The sequence below is a fragment of the Accipiter gentilis genome, chromosome 12, assembly GCF_929443795.1.
Source record: "Accipiter gentilis chromosome 12, bAccGen1.1, whole genome shotgun sequence".
Lineage (NCBI taxonomy): Eukaryota > Metazoa > Chordata > Aves > Accipitriformes > Accipitridae > Astur > Astur gentilis.
In genome coordinates, this window is record NC_064891.1 from 34,004,058 (window position 1) to 34,018,319 (window position 14,262).

Genomic DNA, 14,262 nt, shown 5'->3' on the forward strand with positions numbered 1-14,262 from the left:
GAGCTACTTCTTTTGCAGTGAAAGCTGGCAAGAAGGGAACAGAATAGAGAGTTTGAAAGCGTGGAGGTCATTTCATCCTGGGTCTGCGCAGGGATAAATTCTCTCGAGCGCTACGCTTTATGGCATTACCCGCTTGGAGACGCCGGGGCTGCAGGTTTCTGAGCATCCTCCTGGGAGCGAGCCTACCGTTTGTGAGCATTTGCACCGGCAGGAGCAATGAAGGCTTTTGCAGCAAAACCACGCTGATCAACTCTGGTTCTGCTCCTCACCACCCTTCCCCAGGCTTCCAGGGGGATCTGTCTTTCCTGTCACTCGGGATAACAGTTCCCCACTGGCAGCACAGAGATCCAGAAATGCGCTGTGATCTTGCCGAGAGTTTGATTCCCCAGCTGGGACTCCCGGATTTATAGAGCCAGGCGGTAGAGCGTCATTGCGCTTAAGCTTGGACGTTGGTGTGCTGAACCCACTAAATGGGTTCGAAGGGTCTCTTTTTGTCTGGAAATAACCTTGACTCTTGGAGTGGTAAAATCTATGGATTTCATCACATAAATTGGTTTAGATTTAACTTGATCCACCTATTCAATTTTAAAAGCTTTCTTTTTTGCTTAAGCGTGGATTAATAATTCATTCCCAAATCAGGGGTTAGCACAATGGATATGTAATTGTAAATGTATATCTTTAATTAGAACTTGGTACGCGGATGCAAAATTCCTTATCTTGTAGTTTTTCAAAAGCACGCGTATTAAACCACAGCTTTGCCCTTCAAAAATATTATTCTGTGTATTTAAAGGTCTGAATGACCTTTTAATCAGACATTGCACCTTTGCTTCCAGCTGATATGACAACGTCTGACAGTAACTCAACCTGATGCTGCAAGAAAATAAATAAAGGCCATCTCAGTCACTATGTCTTTAAATTTCTCTGTCTGGCTGTGGTTTTGTGTTTAGGCAGATGGACCCACAGCGGAATATTATGTTTAGTTTTCAGGTGAAGGCAATCTATTGAGTTTAATACAGTTGCATGTTTGGGTGTTCTTTTGAGGTCAATTTGGTCGTGTGATTGTTTCCTGTCATTCCGAACTCCAGCCTCTTCTGCAGTCAACCTCTTTATAAATTATAAATCTGTATACCTCGCTCTCAGCAGCCATCTTACAGCCCACACAGACCGGTGCGGATGGTCTAGCAATTGCATTAGCTCTCCTCGGCGTACCTGGGGAGGAGGGCTGCTGTGCTTTGTCACTACTTGTGCTTATGCTAAACACATGTAACGGGGCAGAACAGGGACTGGCAAAGATGGATATGAACAATTCCCACTTTTAGACCACCGACACAAAGAAAACTCATACTGGTCAGGGCGATTGTATTCAACAAACCAGCTCATTGTCTTGGGAAGTTAATTTTTGGATGATTTATTAAAGCCTAGCATTCGTGGAGGGGGAGAGGGTATTGAATTGACTGCAGGTCAGAATTCTGGTGACACAGCAGAAGTATTTTCATCTCTGGTATTTCCATGGGCACGAGCGATAAACATAACAATAACAGCTCCCCTTCCATACGGCTTTTACAAAAAAGAGGAGCCGTGTACTGCTTGAGCCTGGCTATCACAAAATGAGCTAATTATTCAACAAAAAATACTTGCCATACTAATAAGCAGTTAGTTCCCTGGAATTCAGAAAGAAATATTCTGACATCAAGTACAATGCACGCTGTACACTGTAGGGTCCATAGTTTATTGGATTTTTATGGAAAAACTAGGAAAACATTTAAAAGGTCCTCCCTGAAACAAAAATGAAAGAAGTCCTTCCCAAAGAGACATGGTATTTATATATGACACCAGCAAAATCAGTGAGAACTCTTTCATTACGAGTATTTATTTGCAAATTTCCAGAGTTTTGCTTTGAGGGGTGTTTCGCTGGACGTGATGCTACTATTTGTCGGCGGTTCTTAATGAAACAAGTACTCGTGAGCTGGCACTGACTGACAGAAAGCCATCTCAGGGCTTGCTCTCACCTCCCCGGTCGGTGCATCATCATTAGTTCTGGAGGAGGGATGTGTGGATCTAGATGCATGGGTTCAAGGGTGCTCTCCTCATCTTTTGACTTTGAAGGAAATGGAGGGCCAGAAGTACCTCCCAGAAATGACACAGCCCTTGCAGGCTCAGCCCCTCAGTCTCTCATGTATGTTGTACTTTAAGGCTGTGGAGGGAATTTGCCTGTACTCAAACGTGTATGGAGGCACCTGAATGCAAGAGGCTATCATTTTGTGGAGGGACAAGAGGTGGGACAAGGAGGGAGGGTGGCAACTCTGCAAGTAGACTATTTCTGTGTAAGCCAAGGTCCAGCATGCGTGCAAAAGAAAGTGCATGGGCAGCGCCCCCCCAGGTCGGTAGGATGTTTCCCTCACTGAAATGAAGTCGAGGACGTGCTTAAGTGCTTTCTGCACTGCAACTTAAAACGTGGAACGAGGTGGCCGGCCTGAGGTTTGAAAATGCCGACCTCTGCTCCCATGGCATCTGTAGACACAGCATGCTTTCTCAATGCCTTCGTTATTCCCCTATGAAAAGAAGTGTTCTTGCCAAAGCATGTGTCTCACCTGCAAACCCACCAAGCCGTAACCGCGCATCCAGTATGCCGAGGCACAGGCACAAACCATTGTACAACTGTGTGGTTATTCTAAAAGCACTGTCTGTTTTCCAGGAGATTTTTTTCTAGCAATGTTTTCATTTCCATGACTACCTTGTTTAACTAACTAAGGAGAAGACAGAACGTTAGGTGTGTTATATACTGGGTACGATGTATCGCGTGTGATCCTAAAATGGTGTGTGTTTGGAGAAAGGTTGTTTCTATTAATTGTCAGGCAACGTGAGGCATCATGTTGTTCCTAGATAACTGAAAGTATGCCTAAAATGTAAAGGAAAAGAACAACTAGAAGAACTCAAGTATGCCAATGCTGCAAAAGAAAGCTTAACTTGTTTTCTTGCTTTTTTTTTAGAGAACACCTGTTCCCAGCGCTGAAGCATTCCGATGGTTCTTTTAAGCAGTAGTGTATCTTATTTTCAAGGCAGTCCGAAGTGAATGGCAAGCTAAAGTCTTGTTTTAAGAAACTGCTTAGTCCACCATTGAAGAATATACTCAGATACTATTTTCATTTATGTATAGGGGTTTCCTCAAAAGCAAAAGACAAAAATCTGGGAGCCTGGGGAATTGGCCAGCTTCTTCACATTCAGTACACTGATTCTTTCTTTGATGTAACTTAGCGATACTAGTGAAGTTGTTGTCTATTTTTAAAGTGGCTGTAAAAAACAACAAAAAAAAAAGTTTGGGTAAACCCCTGCTATAAAGTCATGTATCTTTGAAAAGTAACATATCTATACTTCATTTTCAAATATATGTGTTTCAGTACTGTAAACTGTACAGATAGCCGCTTGTATTTTGTGTGTTTAGACACAAGGAGACAATCATGTCTGAGCATCTATGGAGATTAACGGTTTGTACACAACGGTGTGGTTCTGCGAGTTAAATCCGGAGCAATAAATTCTAGCTTTAACTATTATTTTGCTAGTTGTTTAGCAACAGCAGCAACAGCAGCACTGTTTTACCATGCATCCTTCCATAGAGACTTGATGCCAAGTTTTCCAAGATAAAAAAGATCGTGACGCATCTAGCAATTACCTTCCGTCGTGGTGTTGTAAGAGGGGAAGACATAACATTTAAGATTAATCTTTCAAGCACTATATTAGAGTAGTGGTTTGTGCACTTGCATTGCTTCCAAAGGAGCTTTACAGAGGGGTATCTCTCCAAAAATGCTGTCTGGTGTCTGACTCGCTTTTCACTGTGCTCTGAGGTGGAGTGCCCAGCATAGGCGGATGTGCAAAACCAGTCGTCTATATAAAGGTTGTTCTAGAATGCAAAACAAAGTGAGTACAAGACCTTAGAAAAAATCACGACTCAGCCTAATTACCCTTCACCTATGAGTTCTTATGTAACATTTTCAGTCAATGGAGTAAATATTTTATGAAGTGGAATGCCATATTTTTGGTCCAAGTGGAGCTCTTCACAGTTAAGTGCGTTTTGACAGTTGGACTGGTTTGGGTCTCACTTGCACTTGTGTTCATGTGAGAGCCTGGATATTTTTGTGGTATAAAAATGAACTTTTTCTTTAAAATGTTTAAAAAAAGGCCGCTTCTCCCCACACGTTTCTTGGTCCACCCATCTCGGCTTTGCTGAACGGCTGGTCCCTTAGGCCCCCAGAAGAATGCCCCGCCGTTCTTCTTCCTGCTCTAGCTGCGTGGAGGAAATGTCTGCTCCTCAAAAAGGCAGCGCACGGAGGGATATAACTCACATGTCATAAAAAATACGGAGGATACTGAACTTAGGGATACTTATTATCAGTAGATCATCACTTTTTATTGCTTGGCTTCGTCATAGCGCTCATGAGTGAGAAGGCCATCCCATCAAAGTAAGCCAATGCTGTTGTGCCATGTATTTGATAGATTTATCATTTTGTACGAGATAGGACTACCAGTAAGTTTCACAGACAAGGTGCTGGGCGTGGGAATAACCGGTTAAGGATGCACAGCACGTTCAAATCTCCTATTGTTTCAGCACTTTCTCTGTTTTTTGCTAAGTACTTCAGCCTTTGGCCCCTGGTCACTCTCACTCGGTGAAGCACAGGGGGTGGTTGGGAACACTGCTGTGTGGGACCTGTGCAGGCAGGGGAGATGCCGGCTTTGGCAGGGGAGGGAGCTCGCAGGACTGGTGGGTGTTGAGAATGGCCCAGAAAGCGAAGACCGAGGGATGGAGGAGGAGGAACCTCCTGAGGTCACACGTGTGTGTCAGCAGGGCCGGGCAGAGCGTGGGTGACCTGGGGGAGCTGGAGGAGTGTGGCGGGCGGGCTGGGCGTACACCTGCGTCCTCAACTTAGGGTCAATGCACGTGTCTATGTCTTTGCGTCGTATGACGTCACATACATGGCTTCAGAGATGGAATGTCACACCTGAAATGCTTCTGTCATGGTGCCCCTCTCGCAGTTTGTAAGAGATCCTCAGTTGAATATTCATCCAATACCCATTCGATGAGCTTTACGTCTGTTTGTATGGCAGCCGTCTATGGATTTTTTTTGTGTTGGAGACTTTTTGGTTAGGGCCTCTGTTACTGACCAATATGAGCTCTGTAAGGTCTTCTCTATCAAAACGCTGATTGAGTTACAAACTGAAGCCTTATTTGCACATCTGGCTTGCCTTGCTTTTTGGAAAACTGTGATTGCTCTTACAGAAGCAGAGGCAAAATTAAGTTCAGGCTACATTAGGTGTACAAAGATATTCATAGCAATGTACTTACTGTCTAATACCCTAATGTTGCATGTCTTAATGTGGTTTCTTTTTTTGTTTTGTCATTTTGTTTTAAAGAACTGATGGATCTGTATATTGTAATTGTGGTGTTTTACATGTCAATTCAAAATTGTTAAAACAAACAAACAAGCAAACCTGTTAATTATTGAAAATGAACAAGAGTTGATTTTTCTTTGATTTACCCATATGGTTTTCATTTCAGATGTTGTTCCTTTGCACCATCAGATTTTTAGCTTTTGCTGAAACAGTATTTATATGGTGTAGTGTGCATAGACCATTTTAATTAGTGATGTTTGAAGAAGGAAATCCCTTTTCTGGCCTGTCTCTCTCCACCACAGCCCTACACCCCACCCCCCCACCCCACCCCCTCTTCTATACACATTTGTCAATCGGATTATTGTCAAGTTCTAATTACCAAATTTGTGCTTTTCACAAGGTCCAACACCATTTTCCAGTGTGAAAAGTTGTATTCCTCTCTGTCTTTCATTCTCACAATGCAAAAAAAAAAAAAGGGGGGGGAGGTGGTGGCAAAAAAAAAAAAGCAGAACGTACTTTTGCCATCTTCTAAGTGTGAGCACTAAGCCTAATAGAAGCATTTTTGGCATACCCCAGATAAACTTATGAAAAATGGTAAGGCTGAAAGGGAGGCACACGTACCCATTCTGTCAATTAATAACAGACCCTCCCTATGAGGGAAAATACTCCCTTTTGTACAGAACCCCTGGTATGTAAGTCCTACAATTAATGTTAAAGAATATAAAGTCTTTAAATGGGCTATATCTGTAATCAAATAATGAAGAAAGAAAGTAGTTAAATGAACATACCATTCAGGGTCGAATGCATTCAGCAAAAAGCAGTAGTGGGTCTTTGATCATGGTTAGATGCATAGTGATATCAAACAGTGGGTTCTCATGTAACAGCTAAATGTTTCAGATTTTGTTTTTATTAAATTTGGCAGTTTCATGCTGAGCGCTACTGTATTCTTAGTGAATAAAAGACAGCTCCTATGTTAGAAAGTACTCCATTTTCACAATTGCAGGGAACTAGGAGGGTTTTTTCAGAAACACGGGCCACAGAAATGTACTCCTTTCACAGTGTTCTCCTATTTCTGAACTGTGCAGTTATCTATTAAATTTTCTAATAGATATTTGTGTAAGGTGTATGTATGCTTGTGCAATTATGGAAAAAAACAGTTTTGGAAAACAGTGTATTTATGAAAAAAATAATCACTTATGGGGCATGTACAAAACTGTATAAAAACATTCAATTTGCCCAGTAAAGTTGTTTTTGTGATATTTCTGTGTTGTTGAATAAAGGACTTTAGTATTCAAAATATCTCTCTTTTTCCATAAACAGGTTTTGTTTGTGGGATCTTAAACAAAGAAAACCTCTTTTAAAAAAGAATCCTCAAAATGAGCGAGAAGGTCCAAATGCTGACCTCAGTCTTGTGTATGGGAATGAATGCTTATGACGTTGACAGTACAATAGCTACAAAACTGATTCCTTCTCAATTGGCAATCGATGGAAACCCCATAAGTTGTATACCTGAAGGTAACATTGTACTCTGGATTTTTTAAAATAGCAGAAAAAAATACCGCCTTTTTAAAGACCAGGGACGGTACGTTGAGCTTTTGAGGCTACGAGAAGGTTAATGAAGTAGGAGCAAGACAGATTGCAGAAGAGCCTTCAACCCTTTAATGCAGCCCTCTGTTGTATAAAAAGAGTGGACTAGCGAGGGTGATGTGATAAATTAACAGTTAGCTTCATGGGGAAAAGCATACGAAGGTGAAATCTCATCTGTAACTCTTGCAACAAACAATAGTCCTGAGATTCGATCATCCCGTTGCTGTTGGGGTATTTGGGGTTACGAATAGGATTTGTGAGAGAATGACAACGATGTCTTCCGTTTTGTTTTACTGCTGCTCAGTTCAAAGTTCTGCTCTTTACCTGCCTCATGAACTATACATAGCAAAGGAAACGGTTTCCTTGTGCTATTTTATTTCCCCATACTACTTGCCGACATTACAGCAGCTTCGGATAGGTGGGAAAGTTCGTGACTGTGCCGGCAGCACATCACCTGATTTTGGTGAAATTTGGAATGTCATTTTTCTGCGAATATTCCTTTAATAAACAGAATGTCTGCTCTTAGGTGCCCAAACAGGATTTGAAAGAGTTTGAAACACGAGGTAGGTCCTTTGGTCTGTGAGATTCCTTCAGTGCCAACTGATTTTCCAGGGGGAGCCTCAGTGTATCCTTCTGTTTTTTAAAGAAAGCAACAGAAGTGAAAGGAATAGAAGTGGATTTTCCACTGATCCTCTCTGCTCTTATCGAAATCCGTAAGGATATATGTTCTTGGGAGATGTAGACCACTCATTAGACAATGCCAAGAGTGAATCTTGAGGTCTGTTTGAAGAGGAGGAAAAGGGCTGCCAGGTTGCTCAGGCATAGTCAGTGATCTCTCTGGATTAAATATAGAATTCACAGGGAGGAAATACACTCATTTCATGAGATGGTCGATTTGGAAGCAGGAAGAGGTCTCTGAGTTCCTATTCCTTTAATGCTTTCTCTTTCAACTTTTTTTCCCCTCGAGTATTGTTTTATACTAGTCTGAATGAAAAACATCCCTCAGTTCCAGAGAAATACTCACCCCAGATATGAACCTTTCAGCTTAAAACTACCTCTAGCTTTTTCTAAGCTTTTATTTTTTAATTAAAAAAAAATATCTAAAAAAACCCCCCAGACAACAAGCAGGTAATTCTTCAAAGCCAAAACTGACAAAGTCATTACTGAGCCTATTAAAAGGAAGGAAAATACTCTTTTGTGTGGAAGCTCGATTCTTTTAGGCTGTGTTGGACTCAATTTGGTTTTGCCGCTAGCCATTTCAGTGCTCTCTCATATTTTTCCAAGGAACAAGTCTGAAATTATGAGCGGTCTAGTGATACGGGGCAACATGCCTTCTGGGAGGCTCAAGTCCTCCACAGCTTCCCATGGGCTTTACTAGATAGCTCATGAAATTGGAAGATATTATATAGGTGACTTAGTTATAAGTTCTACCTTCCTTCACTGTAAGGACCTACTCGGTCACCAGTGCACAGTGAGCATGGATAGATGGCCCCCAAATCTATAAAGGTAAGAAATACATTTCTCGGTAATAACTGCAGAACGTACAATAAAGTTTGAGACCGCTGGAACTATCTGAGGAAAGAAAGGTGAACATCAGCAAAGATGTCAGGATCCCACCGTCGCTTTGTTTCTGTTTGCCATTTGGTTTTTGGGATGGACACGCTCAGCTGGGTCTTACAGCAAGGCAGTTTTGCCTAAGATAGGCAGAATGAAGGATAGCGCGTAGCAAATTGTAATCTTGCAAGGCAAGGATCTAGACTGCCGAAAGAAGCTGCAATGTTCGAGAAGTATTTCCATCGGTCTTCTAAGTTTTCAAATGATATTTAAAGGATTGTCACGTTATTCTCAATTTAACAAGCAGGAACAGTTTGTTGTGCTACTGCCCGTTCCCTGAAAAAGGGGTTTTAGAAATTAGCCTTAATGGGTTAATTTCCCAATAAACTTTGAGGGTACTTCTTGGTCTAATACGACTTCCCCGTAAGAGAAGATGCTGTAATTGTGGGTTCATTGGCCTGTATAAGGCCCCTTTGACTTGCAGAGTCAAGGATCTTTGCTAGAAAATAATTCAGCAGAATTCTTGTAGAAAGATCTGCAGGTGTCATGATGTCAGCCAGAGCCTGGATGAATTATTCAGTGTAGTTCTCCCCGGCTTGGTTTATGATATGTATAAGCATCCTACATTTGAGAAGAAAACACCTTTCTTCCCTTACTGCCTTAAATCTGCTCTCTTTACAGAGTTAATAACACTAACCCTCTGCACTTCTTCAGGAAAACCCAAAACATTAGGAGAAACACATCTCCTTTTGGCTAGACGTTTTCCTTTTGAAGCTGAGAGAGAAGAGTTAGCCCAGGTCAGAAACCCCTGTTGCTTGCCCCAGTCTCCTAACACGGGTATTCTCCGCGTCGCATGTAGCTTGTGAGCAAAGTCCATAACATCAGCTTGGCCGTCAGACACAACCCTACAGGAGATCAACACCAAAGCAAACACGACCCCGGGGGGGACGTTCCCACCGCCGCCTCCCTGGTACCTGCGACACGCACAAGTTTGTGCCAGCTGTCCGACACCCCGTGCTCTCCCAGGGGATCAGGTTTGCTGCGCCCAGGAGAGAGGTGTCCCTCCCCAGATCTGATGAGCAGGTAGCATGCTGGAGGGTTTTTAAGAGGAGAGAAGGTTTGCACATCCGGAGAGTGACTAGAATATCTCGACTCGCGTGTCTTGCGTTAGCTGCTGATTTCTAGCTGCGAGTGTCTGAGGCCACCAGGCTTTAGGAGAAGTAGCTGGACTGTTAAGTATACCTAGTCTCTTATGTGCCTACATTTTAATATTCATACCTAGAGATCAATAGTGAATTTGACCAGCGGATGTGTTGACCGAGAATGTACTGTTTAATGCAAAATTGTAACAGCTGGCTTTCAACCTGGTTTTGGAGAATTAGTGGGCAAATAACCTGATCTAAAGAAATCTGTCACCCACATTAGGAACTGTGAACTAATTATTGCTTTCTGACATTCTGCTCTTACTTGTTTTGCCTTTTTATCCTGATTGTTTGCGTTCCTAGGACCGATTTGCCTTTTTGATGCAATGCCATGTGATCTGCTGATTAATTTTTGTGAGCAATCATAAACTCCAACCTATGGCTGACTCGGTATATTTTTATGCTACGCTCCGTAAACATTCACTCATTTCTTATTATTACTGTGTGGAAACAGACTTTTACAGGCTAATAAACTTGGATTTGAACTGGATGAAGAGTTTCCTTGTGTCACTTCTTTTCCCTTTTTCAGAAAAAAAATTAATAATAATGGAGTCGTGAAGGTGCAAACCTTGACTTGATTTAACCAGGTCTCTGTAGCTATCTCCACAGGTGCTATCAGTAGTAGACTTGGAAATTCCAATAGCAAAACCTTATTCTCAAGTTGATTTCATTGACAGTGAGAAACAAAGTTAAAATAAAACAAACTTTCAGGGTTTAGGGCTGCGAGAGAGAGGGGAGGGAAATCGGGGATTTTCTCTAATTGGTTACTCTGGTGTCTTCTCTCCTGTAGACCTGCTTCCTTAAACACGCCGACATGCACAGAGCAGCTTCCAGCTGAGACCAATTAAGCCGAGCATTTGCCTCCAGTATGGCTCACTTGCTCTAGCCGGGTGATGCTCCGTGCAGTCAGCGTGTCGGTGCAGGGGACAGCCGGAGCACGCGCAGGCAGGCGACCTCTCAGCAGACAGAGGTCCGGGGCCAGCATCGTCCCCGCTCCTGGGGTCCGACGCTCCCCGACCCGCGAGGCACGGCAAAAGTCCAGTCGGAAATGACTCCGCCGGTGGTAGAGGTGTTTTCGCTCTTAGGTGGCTGGTTCAAACTCAGACAGCTTGGAAGTGCTGTTAGTAAGTGTAGTAGGCAGAAGGAATATGAATTCTCGTTGTCATAGCTGTTTAAGGCATCTCAATAGGTGAGTAAGCTGGCAGTAATTGGTAACCCTTTAAATGGTCTCTTCAAGGAGACCGTTGGGATGGAATAGCATTTCTACAGGGAGAGGCAGCAAGGCTAGGAGTATGTTGGCCTGATGCCATGCGAAACTACATGTAGTCCTCTGATGGAAAGAAGTCAGCATCATATGTCAATCTGATGCGTGTCACAAACATCATGCATAAAATTTGAATTTTTCAGACCGCTGGAGGTCCAGGGCACACATGTGACCTTAATCTTGCCAAAGGGCGAGCATACAGGAATTTGATAGCAGAAGGAGGGCTAATACTTTGTCAAATTTCAGGCTTTGGATGCGAGCAGTGAGATTGAGTATCACTGAACCGTGCGGCTGGACCAGACAGGATCCAGCCTCCGTACCCACTGAACCTGCCAGAGGCGCAGCCGTCCTAGCCAGGGATCTTTGGGGGGCACCAGTCTGGCCCCTGCCTTTCACGATGAAGCATGAGCAGGATTATTAGCTGATCGTTTTTCCCCCTGTTGTGACCCAGCACATCTTACTCCAGTACCATCAGCTAGAATTGCAACAGCTGAAAGAAGAAGAGAAGCCAGGGAAAACTGCGGCTCCCTCAAGCCAAGCAGAGGAAAAAGCTCATTTGCTCACTCTTTCTTTCCGTCTTTTTTTTCTTTGCCCCTTCCCCTGTGTTTCCTTCCCTTAACTCCTCCCTTCCCTTGAGGAAGGCAGCTCCCGTGGCTCCTGCCGGCAGGTCCCCGGCTGCGTGGTTTGCGTCCCAGGAAGGCTGGAGCTCCTGCAAAGGTAGGTAGGGTGCTCGCAGTGCGGAGCGGCACCCCGGCAAGTGTCGAGGCGGGGAAGGTAGCAGTGCTCTGGGGCTGCTGCTTTGCTGCCTGCGCCAGCAATTTCCCTAGCGAAACGGTGGGGGATGCTGGCCTGAAGCAGTCAATGCTGAACTTTTCATGTCCCCAGCGTGGCAGGGGCAGGAAGACAATGCAGATTCCAATGGTAGCAGTGAATACGAGGGCTGCTTCTGCCCCAAAATGCTGGTGCTGACCAAATGTAGGGGGACTTCTAAGGGGCAGAAAGTAAGACGCGTGCTCGATCCATCACTGGCGTGTCCTAAACTTTCCCCTGCCAGAGTTGAGGGTTCTGCAAAAGAGGTTAAAATAAGCTAGGCCCTAGCTAGTTTTTTTCCCTACTTATTTTGTTGGGAACAGCTGAGTTGGTGGTGCTAGGACTTTGATAGCACACCAAGCTCAAGGCAGACACCAAGCTGAAGGGAGACGCCTTGCCTGGAAGCTTTCAGCCTGCAGAATTAAAGGTCTGAACAAAGCTACAAACTGCCAAAGATGGGACCTTGTAATAGGCACTTTAGCTGATGAGAACTGCAGGTGTTGCCACCGGCTTTGTTGGGAGTAAAGGAGGGAGCAAGAAGGGCATTAATTCTGCAGCACTGCACGGGGAGACCCAGACCGGTTCTCCACCAGCAAGGCTGGAGGCAGCTGAGGTGGGTTAGCACTTTTTGGGTAGGCATCCCCTTAGCATAAAAACACCGCTTGTATGAGGGAAAGCACGGCCGCTGGGTTCCTGGTACAGCGGCAGCTCCGGGCAGACGGTTCCCCGTGGTTGCCAAATCGTGCCCCAGGGAGCAGGCGGGCAAGACGCTCGCCCAGCACGTGCGCCACGTGGGCATTTGCCACGGTTTCTGCCTCTGACTCCTCTGAAAAGAGCCGGCAGCCCAGCTCGTCACCTTCCCGGCCCGGCGTGCTACGCACAGAGGCCGGTTGTGTTCAGGGTGGTTGTTTAAAGAAACCTGCTGGGGGTGATGGCGTGCCGCAGCCCCCTCCCCGCCGCCCGGGCACAAGCCACCACCGTGGTTTGACGTGATGCTCCACGCTGCTGTTCTGACACATCGCCGCTCCCACCGCAGTCGCTGCATTTTTCTTCTGCTTTATGTTAAAACAAGGAAGGTGTTTAAATATTTATTATCGCTAGAAACTCCAGAAGCCGAGTTTCATTTGTATAAGCGACTGGGATTTTATTTTTTTCCAATTGTCAGTAATTATTCATTAATTATTATTTTAAAGTTGTTGTTGTTGTTCTCCCTGCGATGTGTCACCTTCCCACCGACTTGGCAGCAATCTGCATGAGATGTGCGATGTACAGCGCTGTGCTTCTTGCTCCTGTGGGCTGTCACTGCTCCTTCAAATATCTTTCGCTTAAACAAAGTGGGCGTTGGAGTTCTCGGTGTCTGTTGTACCAAAGGGAGACGACTTTTATTTGCTCTTCCCCCAAGTTATTTTTTTGTGTCCAAGTGCCTTCTGCAGCCATTACCACACCTGCAGAATCGGAGTATGCTCCTGCCCCTCCACAGATGCAGGAGGCAAAAACTCGTGTGGCTTTTGGCACCCAGGGATGCTGCATTTGGCCGTTGCTGCTGGACGAGCGTGTCTGCTCACCCCGGTGGGTGCACCGAGCTGTGCCAAGCCTCGGTGGTCCTTAATGCAGGCTCTAAACATCGTAGCGGCATAGCCTGGAATAGAGAACTGTGCAAAAGCAATCTTGGTGGCTGTGGCAGGTTGGCATTTTTCTTAGATTACTCTAAAAGCAGAGTGTTGCTTGCTTTCCCCTGCTTCTGCCTGCAGACGAGGGAGGAGGCAGCTGGGGAGCGGCAGACTGCACCCGCGGAAAATAGGAATGGGAAACTTGCACTGGCAAATGCTTCTTGTTTGCATTTTTAGCCCCGAGAATTAAGTTTATCTCTTGAATCCCCTTTTGCCAGTGCCTTTCTCTCAAACACTGTCATTACCACTCGTGCTTTTGCCACTTTTGCTGGAGAGGACTGTCCCAGGGAGCAAAGCCGCTCCCCGTCTGACCTTACCAGGGACGTGCCTGTGCCTAATGCCACCATTGCCATATTCCCATAGATTGTGGCTGAGCCGGGTACCAGAGTCACCAACGGTCGTGGAAACCTGGCGACATGCTTCTCAAGGCCGTGCCCTAACTGGGCTGTCCCAAACCACTGCCGGGAGCCGGGGAGAAGCAGGGAAAGAGCCCCCAGGGTTGGTGAACCTGCTCTCGCCTGCGGTAACCGCAGGAGCTGAGCGTGCCTGATGCAGCCCACAGGGCTGAGAGGAGAAACTGCTCCTGTGCCCTGAAATGTGCTGATGGGGACCGCCTCATGGGGTCACCGAACACGGCTGGGTCTGCTCTCAGCTTACTCGGGAAGGGCAGCAGATGCCAAGCTGGGAAGTACGGGACTGTCCTGGTCTGTACAGACGGGGCTTCTCCGCTTCTGGAGCTTGGGGACAGGGACGCTTCCAGGCAGAGGAGCAGGGGCAGAAAGAGATACCT

At 45.2% G+C, this 14,262-nt stretch overlaps 1 protein-coding gene across 6 annotated transcripts in view; it reads left to right on the plus strand.

Moving 5' to 3' along the window:
- CXXC4 (CXXC finger protein 4) overlaps positions 1–14,262 on the plus strand; it is a 39,854-nt gene that overhangs the window by 15,580 nt on the left and 10,012 nt on the right. The window contains exons 2-3 of one of the 6 annotated variants that reach the window (XR_007507892.1): positions 6,706–6,900; positions 9,208–10,200. The exons of 3 other annotated variants lie outside the window; for them this stretch is intronic. Coding sequence is in view for 2 of the 3 variants with exons in the window: in XM_049815550.1 (XP_049671507.1) it covers positions 2,991–3,035 (45 nt within the window). In the remaining variant the exon portion in view is untranslated. Of the gene's footprint in view, positions 1–2,990; positions 6,682–6,705; positions 8,049–9,207; positions 10,201–14,262 lie in introns of those variants that run through there. 2 more of the 6 variants (XM_049815551.1, XM_049815550.1) reach the window with 2 other exon arrangements.